The sequence below is a fragment of the Corythoichthys intestinalis genome, chromosome 17 (assembly GCF_030265065.1).
Source record: "Corythoichthys intestinalis isolate RoL2023-P3 chromosome 17, ASM3026506v1, whole genome shotgun sequence".
Taxonomy (NCBI): Eukaryota; Metazoa; Chordata; class Actinopteri; order Syngnathiformes; family Syngnathidae; genus Corythoichthys; species Corythoichthys intestinalis.
In genome coordinates this window covers 18,217,977-18,239,119 of record NC_080411.1, presented here as the reverse complement: position 1 = coordinate 18,239,119, position 21,143 = coordinate 18,217,977, and the positions used below count along the sequence as shown (strand labels likewise).

At 42.0% G+C, this 21,143-nt stretch overlaps 1 protein-coding gene across 1 annotated transcript; it reads right to left on the bottom strand.

The window, feature by feature from the left end:
* Positions 1 to 423: 423 nt before the first annotated feature.
* cfap53 (cilia and flagella associated protein 53) lies at positions 424 to 19,650 on the bottom strand. Its single transcript, XM_057819107.1, has 8 exons — positions 19,350 to 19,650; positions 18,980 to 19,052; positions 14,765 to 15,008; positions 10,365 to 10,538; positions 9,996 to 10,299; positions 6,784 to 7,002; positions 6,137 to 6,353; positions 424 to 1,715 (listed from the first exon to the last, which is right to left on the bottom strand). The coding sequence occupies exons 3-8, from the start codon at positions 14,974 to 14,976 to the stop codon at positions 1,345 to 1,347; spliced, it is 1,497 nt and encodes a 498-aa protein (XP_057675090.1). The 5' UTR covers positions 14,977 to 15,008; positions 18,980 to 19,052; positions 19,350 to 19,650; the 3' UTR covers positions 424 to 1,344.
* Positions 19,651 to 21,143: the final 1,493 nt, after the last annotated feature.

The following is a 21,143-nucleotide window of genomic DNA, read 5'->3' as shown; positions in this document are numbered from 1 at the left end:
AGTACTACTCAGCCAATCTTGTCAATCACAGGGGTGAAACTGATGGCCCATGGGCTAGATAGGGGCCATCGACTTTATTTGTTACTAAAATAACATTTCATCAAATTTGAAAAATCAAATGACCAATGATAAGTAATGAGGTATTATTTTTTTATTTTTACTTCCATTTTTGAGTTGTAAAAAAAATTCCTTTTATTTGGTTTTAAAACAAAATTAAAAAGAATATTTACTATTTTCATTTATTAATCACTTATTTAAGAAACATAAAGTAGTAGTAAAATGAATTACAAATTAAAAAACATGACAAATGACAAGAAATGAGGGAATATTTAAAATAAAACTTTAAATTCCTTTTTGTTATTAAAAAATTGAAAAAGAATATTCGTTTCCCTATTTTATGTTACTTTATCATTTTTTTGAAATAATAATAAACCAAATATGTAAATTTTGAGATGAAATTTGACAAATCTGATAAAAATTGAGAATATTTACTGATTTTTGTTTTAAATCTAAAATACATTTCAATATACATACGGATTTATTTTTAAAATTAAAATAAAAGTTAAAAAAATAAAAAAGTGCACTGTTTTTTACCTCATTTTAATTTTTTTTTTCAATTAAAAAGAAATATTTGCTATTAAGAGACATATGGGCTAACAAACATGGCTGAAAACTGCCATTAGCCTGAGCTACGCTAACTCATTCTGTCGCAGTGAAATCTTTCGTTTGACGATCATGCTGCTCTTAAAAACTAAATTCTAACTCTTTCAATGAGTCGATCACTAGTAGATGTCCAATCCATTTGAAGTGCTGGCTGCCAATGAAGACTAAACTATTTTTGCTCTAAAGACGAAAATTCAAAGGGGTGCCAAAAAAAAAACACCAGAATGAAACAATGTTCATTCGCCGCCACCCTCTCGCTTCAAATAGATTGGACATCCAGCACCATCAATGGCAGTGCAAAATGAGGATTTGGACCATTTTTGGGGCTTTAAACAATTGGACTTTGACTAAGATGGCTGAAAACTGCCATTAGCCTGAGCTATGCTAGCTTGTCCTAAAGCACTGAACTGTTCTTAAGTCTTAAACAATTGAATTGATTTCGGGTAACAAATTGTCAAACATGACTGAGAAGTGATATTAGCAGAAGCTATGCTAGCTTGTCCCTTAGTGATGAACCATTTTTAGGTCTTTACACACTTTGGCTCATGAATTGATTTTAGCTAACAAATACACAAAGATGACTGACATTAGCCTGAGCTACGCTAAAATAAAACATGTCCACACATAGGAGCAATCAAGTAAGAAGCTGTCAAATACTGCTTGAGAGCCGTTTCTTTTACTTTACGGAACGGCAGGCGATGCTTTAACTCCGGCTTTGGGTTTAGCTTTGGCCTGGGCTTGGGCTTGGGCCGCTTTCCTAAAGGGGTGTGAGGCGCCCTCATCAGGTTGGGCCATAACTCGGTCCTTCCTCTCCAGTTTTTGCCGCTCCATCTCCCTCAGCTTCTCCTGATCCCTCATTTCCTCATCATGCAGTTCCGTCTTCAGACGGCGACGCTGCTCCATCTGTGCCCGCAGTTCTGCCTGGTACTCCACGTAGGCCTGACGCCGCTTCCTGGCCAACTCTTCTTCAGCGCGCTTGTTGTCCCGCGCGGCGGCGTCAATCTCCGCCCGCTCCTTGACCAGGTCGGCGCGTCTCTGCAATTCATGATGCTCTACACGTGCCCCCCAAAAGACAAAAGAAAAAACACTGAGATCCAAAACTGGCAACTTAATAACCCTCTGTATAGGTCAAATGACTTTTTTGTCATTTAAAAAAACGGAACTTCCTAGCCCCGAAATGCTCCGAAGTGAATCGATATCAATGGGAAATGACCCCAAATCAACAAGAAGTGACCTAAGATCAGCATTCATTCCCTATTGATTTAGTGTCACTTCCTGTTGACCACTTATGGTTCATTTTGCGGCACTTCCGGGTCACTTCCTATTGATTTTGGGCCATTTCTATGTCACTTCTTGTTGATATCGCCCATAGGCGGAGTTTGACTTTTGGGGCAGGGGGGCACAACATGTTGATGACCCTGAAACGCAGTGTCAGCAATAAAATTAACTTACAAGAATATTTATAATAATAAGTTGACAATGAGCGTTTTTTTGTTTCCCATCAATCTTGAGGGGAATTCTAAATGAGGCTGCTCAGGCAATACTTTTCTTTTTGCCAAGATCATCATCCATTGAATATGGTACGCCCGCCGATGTCGTGCCAATGTAGTTACCCCAGTCAAAAATTGTATCTGCTGGGCGGAGCCATATGGAGGTAGATTTGTGTCTTTATTATTCAGTTAAAAAAAAAAGTTGCTTCAATCAAAAAAAAATGTTTGAATGCAAAAATAAATTTGAAACTCAAAAAAATGCATGTGAAAGCTATTTTTTTTTTTTTGATTGGAGTTTTTTTGTTTGAAGCAACTTTTTTGATTGAAGTAATGTTGATGTGTTGGGGCCACATTTTGGCTAGGATGTTTTTGTCTTTATGATTCAATCAAAAAAATAAGTTGCTTCAAAAAAATATATTTTCAAAAAAGAAAAATCACTTCAATCAAAAAAAGAAAAATTTCAATAATAGAAAACATTTTTGAATGCGAAAAAATATTTGAGATAGAAAAATTTGCATTTCAACTAGGGCTTTCAAAATTTTTAATTGAGTTAATCACAGCTTAGAAATCATTAATCGTAATTAATCGCAATTCAAACCATCTATAAAATATGCCATATTTTTCTGTAAATTATTGTTGGAATGGAAAGATAAGACACAAGACAGATACATTCAACATACTGTACATAAGTGCTGTATTTGTTATAACAAATCAACAAGATGGCATTAACATTAACATTCTGTTAAAGCGATCCATGGATAGAAAGACTTGTAGTTCTTAAAAGATAAATGTTATTACAAGTTATAGAAATTTTGTATTGAAACCCCCCCTCTTAATGTTTTTGTTTTAATAAAATTTGTAAAATTTTCAAACAAAAAATAAACTAGTAGCTCGCCATTGTTGATGTCAATAATTACACAATGCTCATGGTGCTGAAACCCATAAAATCAGTCGCACCCAAGCGCCAGCAGAGGGCGACAAAACAAAAAACACAAGTAACAAATGGACATGACACTGTGCTGTCACTTTAATATGTTTGAGCGGGGCATGTGCGTTAAATGCGTCAAATATTTTAACGTGATTAATTTTAAAAAATAATTACTGCCCGTTAACGCGATAATTTTGACAGCCCTCATTTCAACACCTAATTTTTTCCATTTAAAAAGTTTGATTGAAGCAATCCTTTTTGTGTTTGGGCCATTTATGGGTAGGACATTTGTGTCTAAATCATTCATTCCCAAAAAAGTTGTTTCAATTAAAAAAAAAAAAAAAAGTATTTTCAATCAAAGAAAAAAATCATTTGAAAAATAAAATTGCCCTCCCCTAATTTTATTTATTTATTTTTTAATTATATGCAAAGCAAATGACCATCTAAGGTGCTAGTCACATGATCTGTTCGAATAGAATTTTTTTTTTTGTTCATTTCATTCATTGTTGTTGCAGTTTTATTGCTTTACATCTTAGACAGACAGACAGACAGACAGTCAATTTCATGCAATGACACTTTTAGGCCACCGGCGGGGGGGGGGGGGGGCTGGCCCCCCTGGCCTCCCCTTAAAATCCGCTTATGATATCACCTCACTTTGTTACCTTTGGAACATTTTTGATTTCAGGTCACTTCCTTGTCATTGAGGGAGATTTATGGTTCACTTCCTGTTGATTTAACCAAGGGCGTAGGTTTGGGCTCAATATTGGTAGGGACGATATAACAGCATAACCTGCATGTACACTTTTTTGCTCGGGATGGGACATTTATAAGACCGAAAAGATTTGGTGAACGGGGGTCAGGGCTACATTTCTCACGAATACTTAATTATTTGATATGCTAAATCAGGGGTGCTCATTACGTCGATCAGTCGATCACAACGCTAGTGTGGGTAGCTTGCGGAATCCCAAAAAAACCTTGCTTTTTTTAATGTACAGTTAATTATGATTATATTGTGTGCATATTCTGTTGTGTGAGCAACATATGAGGTTATGCAGCACCCCTCTCTAAGCAGCTTCTTGGTCACGTTATTCTAGTTCTATATACACTGCTGGCCAAAAGTATTGCCACCCCTGCAATTTTGTCAAGATAATGCTAAATTTCTCCCAGAAAATGATTGTAATTACAAATGCTTTGGTAGTAATATCTTCATTTATTTTGGTTGCAATGAAAAAACACAAAAGAGAATGGGGGGAAAAAATAATTATTTTACACAAAACTCTAAAAATGGGCTGGACAAGTATTGTCACCCTTTTAAAAATCATGTGATGCTTCTCTAATTTGTGAAATTAAGAGCACCTGTTACTTACCTGCGGCACATAACAGATGGTGACAATCACTAAATCACACTTGCAGCCAGATAAAATGGATTAAAGTTGACTCAACCTCTGTCCTGTGTCCTTGTGTGTAACACATTGAGCATGGAGAAAAGAAAGAAGACCAAAGAACTGTGTGGGGACTTGAGAAGCAAAATTGTGGGGAAGCATGGGCAATCTCACCTGACCTGAACGTTCCTGTGTCTACCGTGCGCACTGTCATCAATAATGGCAATGTGGCTTTGTGTCCCAAGAAAAATTGACAAGAGATTTCAACGAAAGATTGTGCTGATGGTGGATAAAGAACCTCAGCTAACATCCAAACAAGTTCAAGCTGTCCTGCAGCCCGAGGGTACGACAGTGTCAGTCCGCACTATCCGTCGACGTCTGACTGAAAAGGGACTCCGTAGTAGGATACCAGGAAGACCCCACTTCTGACCCAGAGGTAAAAAAGCCAGGCTGGAGTTTGCCAAAACTGAGAAAGGCAAAAACGTTTTGGAAGAATGTTTTCTGGTCAGATGAGACAAAAGTAAGTTTTTTGGGGGGAAAAGGCATCACCATAGAGTTTACAGGGAAAAAAACGAGGCCTTCAGAGAAAAGAACACGGTCCCCACAATCAAACGTGGCGGAGGTTCCCTGATGTTTTGGGGTTGCTTTGCTACCTCTAGCACTGGACTGCTTGACCATGTGCATGGCATTATTAAGTCTGAAGACTATCAACAAATTTTGCAGCATAATGTACGATTCAGTGTGAGAAAGCTGGGTCTCCCTAAGAGGTCATGGGTCTTCCAGCTGGACAATGACCCAAAACACACTTCAAAAAGCACTGGAAAATGGTCTGAGAGAAAGCACAGAGACTTCTAAAGTGGCCAACAATGAGTCTAGACCTGAATGCCATAGAACACCTATGGAGAGATCTGCAAATGGCAGTTTGGAGAAGGCACCCTTCAAATCTCAGAGACCTGGAGCAGTTGGCCAAAGAAGAAATTTCTAAAATTCCAGCAGAGCATTGCAAGAAACTCATCGATGGATACTGGAAGCAGTTGTTCGCAGTTATTTGTGTCTAAAGGTTGTGCTACCAAGTATTAGGCTGAGGGTGCCAATACTTTTGTCTGGCCCATTTTTGGAGTTTTGTGTAAAATGCTAATAATTTTTTTTTTTTCGTTTTCTTTTGTGTCTTTTCATTGCAAGCAAAATAAATGAAGAAATTACTACCCATTTTGTGGGAGAATTATCGGACAGAATTCCAGGGGTACCAATACTTTTGGCCAGTAGTGTAGTTTCCAGCAGAGCTCACTACATTTCTCACAGTTCAATTAATGTTATCAGTAGAAAACACAAACAGAACGACACTAAGCAGCTTCCTACTCGAGTTTTGCAGGTTAGCAAGTTCACACAGTTTAATATTATGCTAACTCTGATGCAAGCCAGACTTTCAGTAGCAAAATTCGTGGTGTGTACCCTACCTCCACAACATTAGTGTCTTTTTAAACTACTTGCAGTGACTGCTGCTGGCCGAAAAAAAATAACATCCTTCCTCTTGTAAGGGGATTGACGAGGCGGCATGTTTTTTGAGTTTTTTTTTTTTTATATATATTTCAATGAGTGCCCTACGAAGGGTTAAAACTTTTTCTTTCAAATGTAAAACAATCAAAATATAAACTTCAAGACGTCGCTCTTACGTTTTTGCGCAGTCTGCAGGCGTCGCGACTCCTTGCACTCGTTCATCAAACGGTTCCTGGCGTCCTGCTGCATCTGGTTGTGTTCTTCTCGTTTGTCCCACGTCTCTTTCATCTTGTCCGCCATCATTTGCTCCATCTCCTCCTCATCCTTTTTGCGCCGCGCCGACTGATCGGCCAAGTACTGACAAAAACGCAGCTGCTCGTCCCTCAGGTCCGCCTGCCGCCACCCAAAAAATAGGATCGGACGTCTACTGTGATCATTTCCTTTCAATTGACGGCACAATCAGAAAAAGAGCTTTCGTCGCCCCTACCAACATGGCCGCCATGATTGGACTTTGGCAAAGGAACTCATTTTGGCTAGCAAATTGTCAAACATTGATGAAAAGTGACATTAGCAGGAGCTATCCTAGCTTGTCCCGTAGTGATGAACTATTGTTAGGTCCCTAGAAAATTGGACTCTGGCTATTGTATTGATTTAAGCTAACAAATACACAACGATGACCTAAAACTGACATGAGCCTGAGCTACGCTAGCTTGTCCTGTAGAGATGAATCAAAAATAACGGGCACATGCATTTCAGTTCGAGATCAAGTAAGGGACTACAAATATGAGATCCCCTTTGAAGCGCGATAAGGGAGGTAGGTTACCCTCTTGTCGGCGTGGTCCTGCTGGGCCTGAATCTCGTCCTGCAGCATCCGCTGAACAATGGCAAGGTCCACCTGAAGCTCCTCCTGCCGCTCTCTGGCCACGCGCTCCAACTTCAAGCGCAAACTGTCGTCCAGCATGGCACGGCGGGCCACCTGTGCCTCTTGCTCCCGTTGACGGTCGTCGCGAGCCATCTTCTGCAGGGACCGTAAATCTTCTTCCTGCCATATAACAAAGACAAGTTACCATTTGGGATTCTTCCCGTAGATATTCTGTCACTTCTTATAGGTTTTCAGCTCAATTCCTCGTGAACTCATTGGCTGGCATTGACAGCACGAGAAGTCCGATTCATGTTGACCGTGGGTGGGGCGCAATGAACGTCCCTCAACTCCAAACAGATTGGAGGTCCCGCGCAGCCCATGGCAGCCGATTTACGTTGGGCCAATAAGTATTTAGTCAACCACTAATTGTGCAAGTTCTCCCTCTTGAAAATATTACAGGCCTGTAATTGTCAACAGACAACCATGACAGACAGGATGTGGGAAAAAAACCCAGAAAATAACATTGTTTGATTTTTAAAGAATTTATTTGCAAATCATGGTGGAAAATAAGTATTTGGTCAATACCAAAAGTTCATCTCAATGCTTTGTTATGTACCCTTTGTTGGCAATAACTGAGGCCAAACATTTTCTGTAACTCTTCACAAGCTTTTCACACACTGTTGTTGGTATTTTGGCCCATTCCTCCATGCAGATCTCCTCTAGAGCAGTGATATTTTGGGGCTGTCGTTGGGCAACACGGACTTTCAACTCCCTCCACAGATTTTCTATGGGGCTGAGATCTGGAGACTGGCTAGGCCGCTCCAGGACCTTGAAATGCTTCTTACGAAGCCACTCCTTTGTTGCCCTGGCTGTGTGTTTGGGATCATTGTCATGCTGAAAGACCCAGCCACGTCTCATCTTCAATGCCCTTGCTGATGGAAGGAGATTTTCACTCAAAATCTCTCGATACATGGCCCCATTCATTCTTTCCTTTACACAGATCAGTCGTCCTGGTCCCTTTGCAGAAAAACAGCTCCAAAGCATGTTTCCACCCCCATGATTCACAGTAGGTATGGTGTTCTTCGGATGCAATTCAGTATTCTTTATCCTCCAAACACGAGAACCTGTGTTTCTACCAAAAAGTTCTATTTTGGTTTCATCTGACCATCAGTGTTGGGAGTAACGGCGTTATAAATATGGCCGTTATGTAACGGTGTTATTTTTTCAGTAAGGGGGTAGTCTAACTAATTACTTGTTCCACTGTTACAACGCCGTTACCGTTACCGACTGTCAAAAGCCGGCGTTACTTACTCAGATTAAATTGAAGAAACTACCAGCCATGTCGAGTCGACTCTCTGCTCTGTTGATTTGTCATCCAAGACTTGGGGTGCGTTCAGGTTCGAGAATAGCGCACATACTTCTGACTCCAAGCTGTTTGTCCCTGCTCATTCAATTAGACAATGCTTTCCAAAGTTTGGTAACGTTTCTGTGTTTGCTACACCTGATGCTAGCCTCGTTCCCATCTCCTACTGTCAGCCAGCAATAATTCTGTTTCCATCTTGAGGACGGCAGACGCTTTGAAGGTGACGTGAATTGCCGGGAAACGAGCCTACCTGAATGCAGCCCCTCGAGAGATGCGATGGAAGTGATTGTGATTGGCTGAGGGTTAGAGTCATGAGTCGTGGTAAGCCAATCAGAGCCGGTGATTTCACAAGCAAACCGGAACAGTGCGTGCGGCAAACACACACACGCAAAACAGATGCACAGGGTCGGGATGGCAGAGCATTAAGAAGAAAAATTGTCCTTTAAGAGGTGGAGATATAGACACTATTTCAAGTTTGTTGAAATTAAAGGAAAGAACCTGCATGTAATGTGTAATTTATGTCCCGGGGCAAAGCTTTTGTCGACATCTGTGGTAAGCAATTCAAATCTGCTGAAGCACCTAACAAGTTAACTGCCTGTCTGTTCTTCTCTATTCAACTGACTCGAATACTGCTCAGAAAATTTCAAATTTTGACATACAACAAGTTCTTTTTAAAGTAACGGAAATAGTTACTTTCCCTGGTAACTAGTTACTTTTACTATAGAGTAATTCAGTTACTAACTCAGTTACTTTTTGGAAGAAGTAGTGGGTAATATAACTAATTACTTTTTTTAAGTAACGTACCCAACACTGCTGACCATACAACATTCTCCCAGTCCTCTTCTGGATCATCCAAATGCTCTCTAGCGAACCGCAGATGGGCCTGGACGTGTACTTTCTTCAGCAGGGGGACACATCTGGCAGTGCAGGATTTGAGTCCCTGGCGGCGCATTGTGTTACCGATAGTAGCTTTTGTTACTGTGGTCCCAGCTCTCTGTAGGTCATTGACTAGGTCCCCCCGTGTGGTTCTGGGATTTTTGCTCAACGTTCTGGTTATCATTTTGACGCTACGGAGTGAGATCTTGCACTGAGCCCCAGATCGAGGGAGATTATCAGTGGTCTTGTATGTCTTCCATTTTCTAATAATTGCTCCCATAGTTGAGTTCTTTACACCAAGTGTTTTACCTATTGCAGATTCAGTCTTCCCAGCCTGGTGCAGGTCTACAATTTTGTCTCTGGTGTCCTTCGACAGCTCTTTGGTCTTGGCCACAGTGGAGTTTGGAGTGTGACTGACTGAGATTGTGGACAGGTGTCTTTTATACCGATAATGAGTTAAAACAGGTGCCATTAAAACAGGTAACGAGTGGAGCCTCGTTAGACCTCGTTAGAAGAAGTTAGACCTCTTTGACAGCCAGAAATCTTGTTTGTAGGTGACCAAATACTTATTTTCCTCTCTAATTTGGAAATAAATTCTTTAAAAATCAAACATTGTGATTTTCTTTTCTTTTTTTTCCCCCCACAATCTGTCTCCCATGGTTGAGGTTTACCCATGTTGACAATTACAGGCCTCTCCATCTTTTCAAGTAGGAGAACAATTGGTGGTTGACTAAATCCCTATTTGCCCCACTGTAAGCCCTACTGTATATAGATTAAAATATCAAATCACCCATTTTCTCAGATTTTTTGGCGTTTTTTCTGGTTTAGGTTTTTGGTGGGGTGGTGGTCTTCATTGGGCAGTTTTTCCCAATTTGATTGTTTTTTATTTTTTTTATTTTTTGGGTGTGTTTTTGGCGGGCAGACGGCCACCCACCAGCTGTCTCGTTTCCTCTTGTCGGCGCCGGAGTTCCTGCTGGCGTCTGGCCTCAGCCGCCGCCATCTGCTGGCGGAGGCAGTCCACCTGCAGCTGGTCGCGGTCTCGCATCTCAGCCTCCTCGCGCATTTCCCGCTCCTCCTTGGCGCGGGCGTCGGCACGCCACAGCCGGTGGAACATGTCGTCCTCCAGCCGGCGCAGGCGCTCGTCATCCTCTCGTTCGCGCAGCTGCGCCGCCCGCTCATGACACACCTGTAAAAGGCGCTGCTTGCTCTGCGCCTCGCGAAGTTCCTGGCACTGCGCCCTGAAGACCAACGTTCCGAGGTGAGTGACGGCGGAGACGGATGGTGGAGACGCGGGGTGGACGACCTGAACTGCTGTTCCAGTTTTTCCGCCACAGTCTTCCTGCGAAGCGCCTCCCTGGTTTCATGCAGGTTTTTAGCCCGCTCTCGCATCTGCGCCTCTCTCCCCACCGGCGTGTTCGCATCGCGGCGAGCCATCAGCACCAGGCGCCTTTCCTCCTCGTTTAGAAGCCCTCGCAGCCTGAGGAGAGAAGTTTTTGCCAAAAACTTAGAAACTTTAAATGGGCAAAATTTCTCATTCATTTCCATTGGCTCTATTCACCAGTTCAATGGATGGAGTTACACTTGTGTAGCGCCTTTTCACCATTAAGGCTCTCAAAGCGCTTGACACTATTTTCTCATCTACCTACTGGTGATGCAGCACCAGGAGCAAGGTGGAGTTGAGTATCTTGCTCAAGGCTACTTAGACGTGTTCATCAGGGTGGAGAATTGAACCCACAACTTCTCGGTTGGGGAGCAACTACACCACCACGGAGCTACGCCTCCCCATATGCCACAAAACAAATTCACTCCTATTGATTTCCAATCCACACCTGCAAAAATCAACAGGAAGTGACCCTAAATGCACGCAAATAAAGAGGAAGTGACCCCTGAAATACCCACAAATCTACAGGAAGTGACTAGATATCAACAAGAAGTGACCCGATATCAACTCTCATAGCTGGTGGGAAACGTTCATGATAATGTTTACTAACCTTTAATTTTGTATGAATGCAAAATCATACTGGAGGTATTGCCTCCTCAGCAGCCACCCTCCGCTAACATGTTTTACATGTTGGTTGGCCCTCCTCCTCTAAGCCGCGGTTATCTATAACTTTTCTGTAGATGAAGTATTCCCATACCAGCGGTTTAGTTTTCTTCGATGGGGGGAAAAATGTAGGAGTTTCACCTCCTCCAGCTATCGTGTAGCAAAGCTGACACTGAGCAACAACCGGCGGGGGAGGTGTAAGATAAGCTTGTTTTTGGGTGCCAAATATATTGCTCTCCCACAGCTATTATACGTGCACTCCCAAGCTATTATGAAGAATACAGTTTTGGTCCATAATCATGTGCTTACCGGTGATTGATCACAACCTGCTGATAAGTAGATACACACACATATGTTGATTCAACACACAACGTCTCAGTTCTTTTCCACCAAGCTACAGTATTTTGAGTGCAAAATGTGGGTTCAAAACAAAGATATCTTGCCTGCTCAGGTAATTCAATCAGGAAGGTTAAATCAGGAAGTGTGACTGTTCAATCACTGACTAGAATAAGGAATTTGCCCGACCGAACCTGCCACGTTGGACAACAGTGTTGTAACTGTATTCTGCTCATCAATAGTCCTCAATAAAAGGCGCAACCCCAGGGAGGGGGCTGAGAGAGAATCACTGACTTGCGAGTAAAGCGTACAGCACTGTCAGTCCTCTCCCTGGTGGCCACCAGTGAAAACTTATCTCCGTTCCTGGTCCGATCCTTCTCCCGTCCTTCTCTGGGTCTTTAATTAATTACAAAAGTGAGTTTAGACCTAACAGGAGGGTTCAACCTTGCAGCTGCAAGCGGGGGATTTCTCCATGCAGTTTAGAGACTTGAAAAATAGCTAACACCTTGGGGACGGGAAGGGAGAATTTATTTTTTGCGTTTTTGGAACCATGACGTTTTTATACCCCGGTATACCTTGAAACCGGTAATCGGCACATGTCTAACTGCTGGCAATGCGGACCAAACTCTTACAGTGGTCATACAGGGACAATACAACCTTTACCAAGGGGCTGGGTACCCCGTACTCCCGAAGCACCTCCCACAGTACTCCCCGACCGCCACTGTTGAACGCCTTCTCAAAACAGAACAAGAACAGGAAGTGACCTTCGAAGTATCTGCAAATAAACATGGAGTGACCCGATATCTACAGGAAGTGACTCTGAAATGCCCACAAATCAACAGGAAATGACTTTGAAATGACTTTGAAATGCCTCAAAATCAAAAGGAAGTGACCCCTAAATAAGTGACCTGATATCAACAGGAAAGTGACCCCTGAAATACCCGCAAATCTAAAGGAAGTGACCCGATATCTACTCTCGTAGCTGGTGGGAAACGTTCGCAATAGTGTTTACTAACCTTTAATTTTGTATGAATGCAACATCATATTGGAGGTATTGCCTCCTCAGCAGGCACCCTCCGCTAACATGTTTTACATGTCGGTTGGCCCTCCTCCTCTAAGCCGCAGCCATCTGTAACTTTTCTGTGGCCGAAGTATTCCCACAGCAGCGGTTTTGTTTTCTTCGATTGGGGGGGAAAAATTCAGGTGTTTCACCTCCTCCAGCTATCGTGTAGCACAGCTGACACACTGACACTGAGCAACAACTGTTGGGGGAGCTTTGAGCCTTGCAGCTGCAAGCGAGGGGTTTCTCCCTGCAGTTTTGGGACATGAAAAATAGCTAATACCTTAGGGACAGTAAGACGGATTTTTTTGCGGTTTTGAAACCATGACATTTTTATCCCCGGGTATAGACCCTACTCACATGACGTCAGAACCACGCCTCCACGCCATATTGTCCGTCAGCTCGTCGGGTTTAAGCATTACTGCTACGTAAATTCCTCCTATTATGGCGTGTTTTTCTGCTCGTTAACATTAATACTCAAAATGGTGAAGGCGTGTGTCGCGGTTTGTTGCAATAACAGAGAAGATAGACGGAGAGACTTGAAGTTCTACCGTATTCCGAGAGACCCGGAGAGGAGAGCGAGATGGACTGCTGCAATTCGACGAGAAAACTGGGCACCAAACGATCACTACATATTATGTAGTAGTCATTTTATATCTGGTAAGATGCATTTAATATATATTTAGAGGGTTTTGGGCTGACAACCACAATTAAGATCATTGCTAGGCTAATCGCCGACAACGTACAGTTTCAAATTCAAGATGCTTATTTCTTCCACCATCATTATTTTTTGAATAATATTTAGCTGGTACCAAGTGAAAGAAGTTAAACAGGTGTGTCCAAACCTTTTGCAAAGGGGGCCAGATTTGGTGTGGTAAAAATGCGGGGGGCTACCTTGGCTGATTTACATAGAACAATATATTTAAACAAATTTTAGCAAGCCCTTCTGTGTGTCACATTTTCTTTATAATTTTTTTAAATTCATAACTTCAACAATCTCGTCTTTGTGACGTTCTCTTTCGACCCTCGGGCTCTTGCAAAATACTGCTGCTGTGAAATTAAACTAGCTTCAAGTTGCTATAATTTCTCGCAGCGTATCTTCCTTGTAATGTCGTTGTACATGTCAGCGTGTCTTGTTTGGTAATATCGCGCCACATCGAACTCTTTGAAAACAGCGACTGTCTCTTTGCAAATGAGGCAGACACAGTTGTTGCGTGTTTTATTGAAGAAATAGTCCAATATCCACCTATCCTTGAAGCGTCGGCCATCGCAGCCAACTTTTTTTTATTGATTGTCGCCATTTTAGAAAATTGGAAGTAAAGGGTCACACGGGGTAACGTTGCTTAGAGCGCTGCTCTTAAAGATTTTCAAACTTTTGTGAGAATAGGCTGATTTTGTGTGGACAAGATAGTTGTAGATATCAGGGTAGCAGATGTCAGGCAGAGAAGGCGAAGACAGCAGGTCGAAAAATATTGATTTAGGCATCAAATATGGATCTGGCGAATGGATAGACAAGCTTTTCTACATAACGCCTTTTATGCAACGCATCCAATGAGTTTACAGCGTCTGAAAGCACCGGGGCTTCCATGAATTGCACTATAAATTGCATGACAAATTGAAACCATTGAGAATACGGACAAACACTGACGGACAATATGGCGGCCGGATACAGCGACACGTCATTCTGTGACGTTGGTGAGTAGGGTCTATACCTTGAAACCAGAAATCGGCACATGTCTAATTGCTGGCAATGCGGACCAAACTGTGACACCGGTCATACAGGCACCGAACAGCCCTTAACAAGGGGCTCAGTACCCCGTACTCCCGAAGCTCCCCCAACAGGAATCCCCGAGGGACACGGAACAGGAAGTGACCCTCAAAATACCTGCAAATCAACATGAAGTGACCCGATATCTACAGGAAGTGACCCAAAGTGCCCCCAAATCAACAGGAAGTCACGTTGAAATGCCTCAAACTCAACAGGACGTGACCCTGAAATATCTCCCAAATCAACAGGAAGTCACATTGAAATGCCTCAAAATCAACAGGAAGTAACCCGATATACCAACCATCAAGGCAAAGCTCTGGTCGCAAATTTAACGTTTTCTAGTTTCTTTTTCATATTGACTAAGGACAATTTTAAAAATATAAAACAAAACAATGCAGAAGGGAAAAGGATCTCTCCCAGGCCAGCCAAACGGATTGGACGTTCGGTGTCGTCGATGGCAGCAATGCAATGAGTGCCCTTTAAACGGTGACCGACCTGTCCCTGCGCTCCTGAACGGAGAAGAGCTGCTGCATCATGACTTCGTCGACGTCCTTCTGGACGAGTCGTCCGAAGTAGATGTCGTCGGTGTCCCGCAGCCACTTGTTGGTGATGCCGCACGCCTGGACCTCCCTGGCGGCCTCGGTGGCGCGCTCCCGCAGCTCTTCCTGCTTGTGACGCAGCACCATGGCGCGACGGGCGGGAAGCATCCTTAAAACTTCTCACGTCGACAGCCCAGCTGCTAAAAAGCCACAAAAAGAAAAACACACGGATCAAGAGCGGTTCCATCTTGTGACCCGTGGGCTCCCTCTAGGTGTACGTGGAGGAAAACCTCAATAGGCTCAGTTTTTTTGTCTATTCAATAGTTTTCATGAGCTTAACTCATTGCCAGCCCAAGTCACAGAATATATGTTGTGGTAGTTAGCAAGAGAGAAATTGATATTCAAAACACCTAACGGCAATAGACGTCCAATCCAGTTAACTGGAAGGGGTTACACATTCCGAAAAATAAAAACTGACGGAAAAACAAGGATGGAAACCATTTGCCATACGATTAAATGGATGTCCTTCAGCATTTAGCAATTGTGTCCTTAGCTAACATGTGAGATGAACATAATTTTGTATTTTTACATCACTATGTGTGTGGCGGACTAAATCGACATATGTACAACCAACATGATTCTATAAAGATGCAACAAATATGTAATGGCAGGTAAAAACACTCACACAAAGTTTGCAATATTCAAACCTAAAGGTACATTCACCAAGGTCATGGCTTCATGCTGAAGTGACACTATCTTAAACACCTTTCCATAATATCACTTTGGATCCCCATTTTAACATCCTTAGGGTCGGGGGTCCCTGTGCCGGGATTGGCGGTGGGGCAGCGTAGGGTCGGTTGCCAACTGGCTTACACTCACAAGAGATTCACACGATTACTGGGTTCTAGATCACAGAGCAGATTTGTATACATTCTACCCCTCCCAATAACTTAGCTTATAGACTTCCTCACCCTCCTCCCCTTCTTTACCTGGTCAACAGGCCCCCCACATCTGACGATAGTATCAACATATTAAAGAGTTACTGTAGGCGCTCATTGTATTTGTTGTTGCTTGTGTTTCTTTTATTCTGTCCCCCCATAACCCCTTCCTGTTCGCTGCTTTGTCAGAATAAACGAGATATGTTGAATGATCACAATGGGGGTAAGTCATACTCTCAATGTTTCACATTGAGAGGCATCTCTTCCACAACGCTTATAACTATTGTGGCAAGCGACATGGGGAATAGTAACTGGAGATTATCTTTTTCTTAACAACAAGTCTTGTAGTCAACGCAGAGAGGATATACCATTTGCAGCAACCACTGTGACTCACGGTTGCTCAAATTCCCATCATGCATTTGGGCAGTTAAGAACATTCAAGTCGCTACATTATGGTGAAAGCACAACAAAAATAAGATTCCTATCGCTCAAAAATAATGTTCACAAAAAGAAAAGCGCTCAGTGCAAAGACATCTGGCATTCCCAATCAAAATAGCTATGCAAAAGAATACTCTATTCAAACATTAAGTTTAGCTCAACAAATACACTAGATGGCAATATTTAGTCACAATATACAAACTATCAAAATTACTATAACTTGTACTCACATTTATCTTTTAAGAATTACAAGTCTTTCTATCCGTGGATCCCTTTCACAGAAAGAATGTTAATGCCGTCTTGTGGATTTATTGTTATAATAAACAAATACAGTACTTATGTACAGTATGTTGAATGTATATATACGTCTTGTCTTATCTTTCCATTACCACAATAATTTACAGAAAAATTTGGCATATTTTAGAGATGGTTTGAATTGCGATTAATTGCGATTAATTAATTTTTAAGCTGTGATTAACTCGATTAAAATTTTTAATTGTTTGACAGCCCTAATTTTTTTGCATTTAAAACGTTTTTTTCTCTGATGGATTTTTTTTGTTTTTTTGGATTGATTTTTCATTTGAAAATATATTTTATTTGTTTGAAGCAACTTGTTTTTTGATTGAATAATAAAGACACAAATGTCCTAGCCAAAATGTGGCCCAGATGCAAAAAACCCCCATTACTTCAATCAAAAAAGTTGCTTCATTAAAAAACATGACTGCATTAAAAAAAAAAAATCAAAGAAAAATAGCTTTCAAATGCATTTTTTGAGTTTCAAATTTATTAGGGGATACAATTTTTGACTGGGGTAACTACACTGGCATAACACCGACGGGCGTACCATATTCAATGGATGACGATCTTGGCGAGTATAGCTGTCCTTAGCAGCCTGATTTAGAATTCCCCTCAAGAATGATGGGAAACAAAAAAAACACTGATTTTCAACTTATTCTTATAAATATTCTTGTAAGTTAATTTTATTGCCGACACTGCGTTTTGGGGTCATCGACATGCTGTGCCCCCCACGGCCCAAAAGTAAAACTCCGCCTATGCTGCTTTGTGGACAATCTGTTGATATCAAAGAAATGAATGATTCCAAAAGGTTTATTTGTAAAATGATAGTTTTCTCATCCAGTATCCATGTCATGTTAGCTATTATCAGAGGTGTAGCAAGGGTCCCCGGGGGCCCCAGGCAACAAGCAACATGGGGCCCTTTGAGCGTGTGCAAGTAAGGGGGACAGTTGGACTTGGAGCAAATTGCTCCAAATCCAACTGTCCCCCTTACTTGCACATGTGTATGTGTAAGGGCTTTACACATAGCGTATTCTACTGACTTGATGGTAAGTTATATTGCTTTTACTTAGTAAGGATAACATTCTGGCACAGAAGTGAATCATGTAACATCTTATCAGTTTGGCCGATCAGTGTGTATGTTGATTCTAAACACTGATTTTATGTTCTAGGTAACATCTTTATGTATGAAGAAACGCTAGCATGCTGCAATGCTGTTAGCAAACGCTAACAAACTAGTTACAACAAGTCAAGGCAGTTAATTGGTTTAGGACATAAAAATACTACTAGTCTGCAGTGCTTTTACTACATTAGGACATAAAACTACAGTAACGTAGTACACTCACCGCTGTCTTGCTTTGTTTCTTTTTTCGCTTCCAGAAGGATAACTTCTCTTCATTTTGCCAATTAAAAAAAGGCCAGATCGCCACCCACTCTCACTCTGAGTCACGTCAATTGCGCAGTATAATGAACACAAAGGTGTGGGGGGGGGGGGGGTGAGTGCGCGCTGCGTGCACGTGCGGTCATCTTGGCCATAAAAGTGGTGAAAACTAAGCACTTTACACTGACTCATATGGATGTACTTACATTCGTTCATGGACACACACATCAGGTGGCCGTCTTCTGCTCGAAATGCGCACCTTACGCCTATTCTCGCTCCCAGAATACGCAGCGCTTGTTACGTAGGACAATAACAAGACTGGTTGCTATGGGAATGCTCACATACCCAAGAACCTTGCTAAACAGAGTATTAAAATTGCTACTAAAATCGTTTAGGATTATTTTAGATGCATATATGTTATATTTTTCTTATAGAGTATTCAACGAGGAATACGATAGACCCATTAACAGACTTTCTTGGAAAAATCACCGTTTCTTCACATGAATAATGAGGTGGCCTGTGAAAATCAACGTAAAACACCTCAGCAAGGACTTTCCAGAGGGTACTTGGTGAGTCACTCTTTAATCATGTGGTATTAATAGCTGATTGGACATGTATAATCTACATGACATGGTTAATGCTGATTGGGATCGATAACAGAATTGTTTGATAATCTGCCAAATAATTCCATGGTATTGAAACACTCCAAGCACTTGTAGCTGCGACAGTGCAGTAAAGCTGTCTGTACTAAATCTGTTGGCCCTCTGGGGGCCCCTGCTGGCTGGGGGCCCAAGGCAATTGCCTGCGTATGCCTAATGGGACGCTACGCCTCTGGCTATTATATCAACAAAAGCTTAAGGAAGACGTTTTTTTGTCCTTGTCTGGTGTGTATTTTGCCTGCTTTTTATTGGCACAAACTGCTAAATTAACGCTGCTCACTTTTTTTGCTTCCCAAAAATCAAAAGAAAGAAGATTAATTATAATAATAATAATATTGCATTTTATTTCAAGGTGCTTTTCTAAACACCCAAGACCACTCACTATACAATAACAACAAATAAAAGTCGGCAAACGCACATATTAAAAGCAAAATCATGTCACAGAAATAAGATTGACTCACCTGCTACCGCTGCGAGTTGAGTCGCTCGGATTTTGGTTTGAGTCCCTTTTTTCCCCTCGCTGCGTCGCGTCGCCTAGGTGACGGACAAACAAGGATGTCGACGTCACCTCCGAGCCAAAGACGCTCGTCTGCGTGTCAGCCACGTGACTCGCAGGGAACCCTCTTCACGTCAGGCAAGACTGACTCAAAACAAAAGCACCGCAGACGACACGGAATCATGAAAGCGCAGTCTTTTGCTGCCGCTGACGGCGCTGGACGTCCGATCCGTCCAGTTAAAGCGGGAGCGCCTCCCATTCACTTCAAACGGATTGTGATCAACTCCTTTCAATTGACTGCATAAGCATAAAGATCGAGCTTTCATCGCACTTACCCACATCTGCCATTGGTTGACATTGACAGCAAGAGAAGTTCGAAGTTGAAGGGTGGAAGGCTACTTGTTGAAAATATGTCATTCTTCCAGTTTCCTTCTGTAATAAATGTCAAAATGAAAAGTATCATGACAAACTACCAAGGGCGTAGGTTTGCATAGGGACAGCAGGGAAATAACCAGAGGCGTAGCGTCCCATTAGGCATACGCAGGCAATTGCCTAGGGCCCCTAGCCAGCAGAGGCCCCCACAGGGCCAACAGATTTGGCACACAAAGATTTAGCACAATCAGCTTCACCGCACTATCGTAGCTACAAGTATTGGGAGTGATTCAATACCATGGAATCATTTGGCAGATTATCTAACAATTCTGTTATGAGTCCCAATTAGCATACATGTTTAAGCAAGTCTAATCAGTTTTAAGTGTATATGCAGAGTGATATCTTTATGATAAGTCCTTGCTGTAAAATTCTATGTTGGTTTTCACAGGCCACCTCATTATTCATGTGACTACTTAAAGAAATGGTAATTTTTCCAAGAAAGTCTATTAATGGGTCTTTCGTATTCCTCCTTGAATACCCTATAAGAAAAATATAACATATATGCAACTAAAATAATCCTAAACAATTTTATTAGCAATTTTAATACTCCTTTTAGCAAGGTTCCTTGGGTATGCGGTATGCCGCTGCGTACGTTCCCATAGCAACCAGTCCTGTTATTGTTCTCCGTCACAAGCGCTGCATATTTTGAGAACGAGAATAGGCGTAAGCGTAAGGTGCGCATTTCGAGCAGAGGACGGCCACCCCACCTGTTAGAGGATTAATCTGTGAGTCCATGAACGAATGTATTTCCTCTTCATGCCATAAAGTTCTTATAAGTTAGAGCCGTTATCAGCGCGACCGTTTTGTTTTTCCCATTACGTCAGCTGGTTGATCCCACTCGTTCCTGCTGCTATATTCGCATTGCACATTTGCTTTAAGAGGGAAGGTGTTAGTATAGCATCTTAAAATGATGTTGTACATCCATATGAGTGTAAAGTGCTTAGTTTTCACCACTTTTATGGCCAAAATGACAGCACGCAGCACGCACTCGAAACCCCCCCCCCCTCGTGTTCATCTTACTGCGCAAATATGTATTAATGCAATTGGGGGGGGCACTTTGAGTGTCCTAAAAAGCGCTCTATGAGAGCGAGGCGTTATTAGACTTATATTTATGCTATTGCTCCAAGTCCAACTGTCCCCCTTACTTGCACATGCTCAAAGGGCCCCATGTTGCCTGTTGCCTGGGGGCCCCGGGGACCCTTGCTACGCCTCTGAAAATAACATACCATCAACTTTTCAGAATGCTCAAATTGAAACTCTGCTCACCATTTTGGCGGTGCTCTCAGGCATTTCTTGGTCCACATCTTCAATCCTTGGTTCTTGCTCAGTAGTTGTCACGTTTGAAAGCTTAGGTTTGCAAAATTACAAATAACCATCTTGCCTCTTCTGTCCTCAGGTGGTTTTGGCTAAGCAAAGCAAATGACCGTCTACGGTGCTAGTCACGATCTGTTCGAAAAATAATTTTGACCCGTGATAAAAATCTTTTTTTTAGGGCTGTCAAAATTATCGCGTTAACGGGCGGTAATTAATTTTTAAAATAACGTTAAAATATTTGATGCAATTAACGCACATGCCCCGCTCAAACAGATTAAAATGACAGCACAGTGGCATGTCCACTTGTGTTTTTTGTCTCCCTCTGCTGGCGCTTTGATGCGACCGTTTTTTTTTTTTTGGGTTTAAGCACCATGAGCATTGTG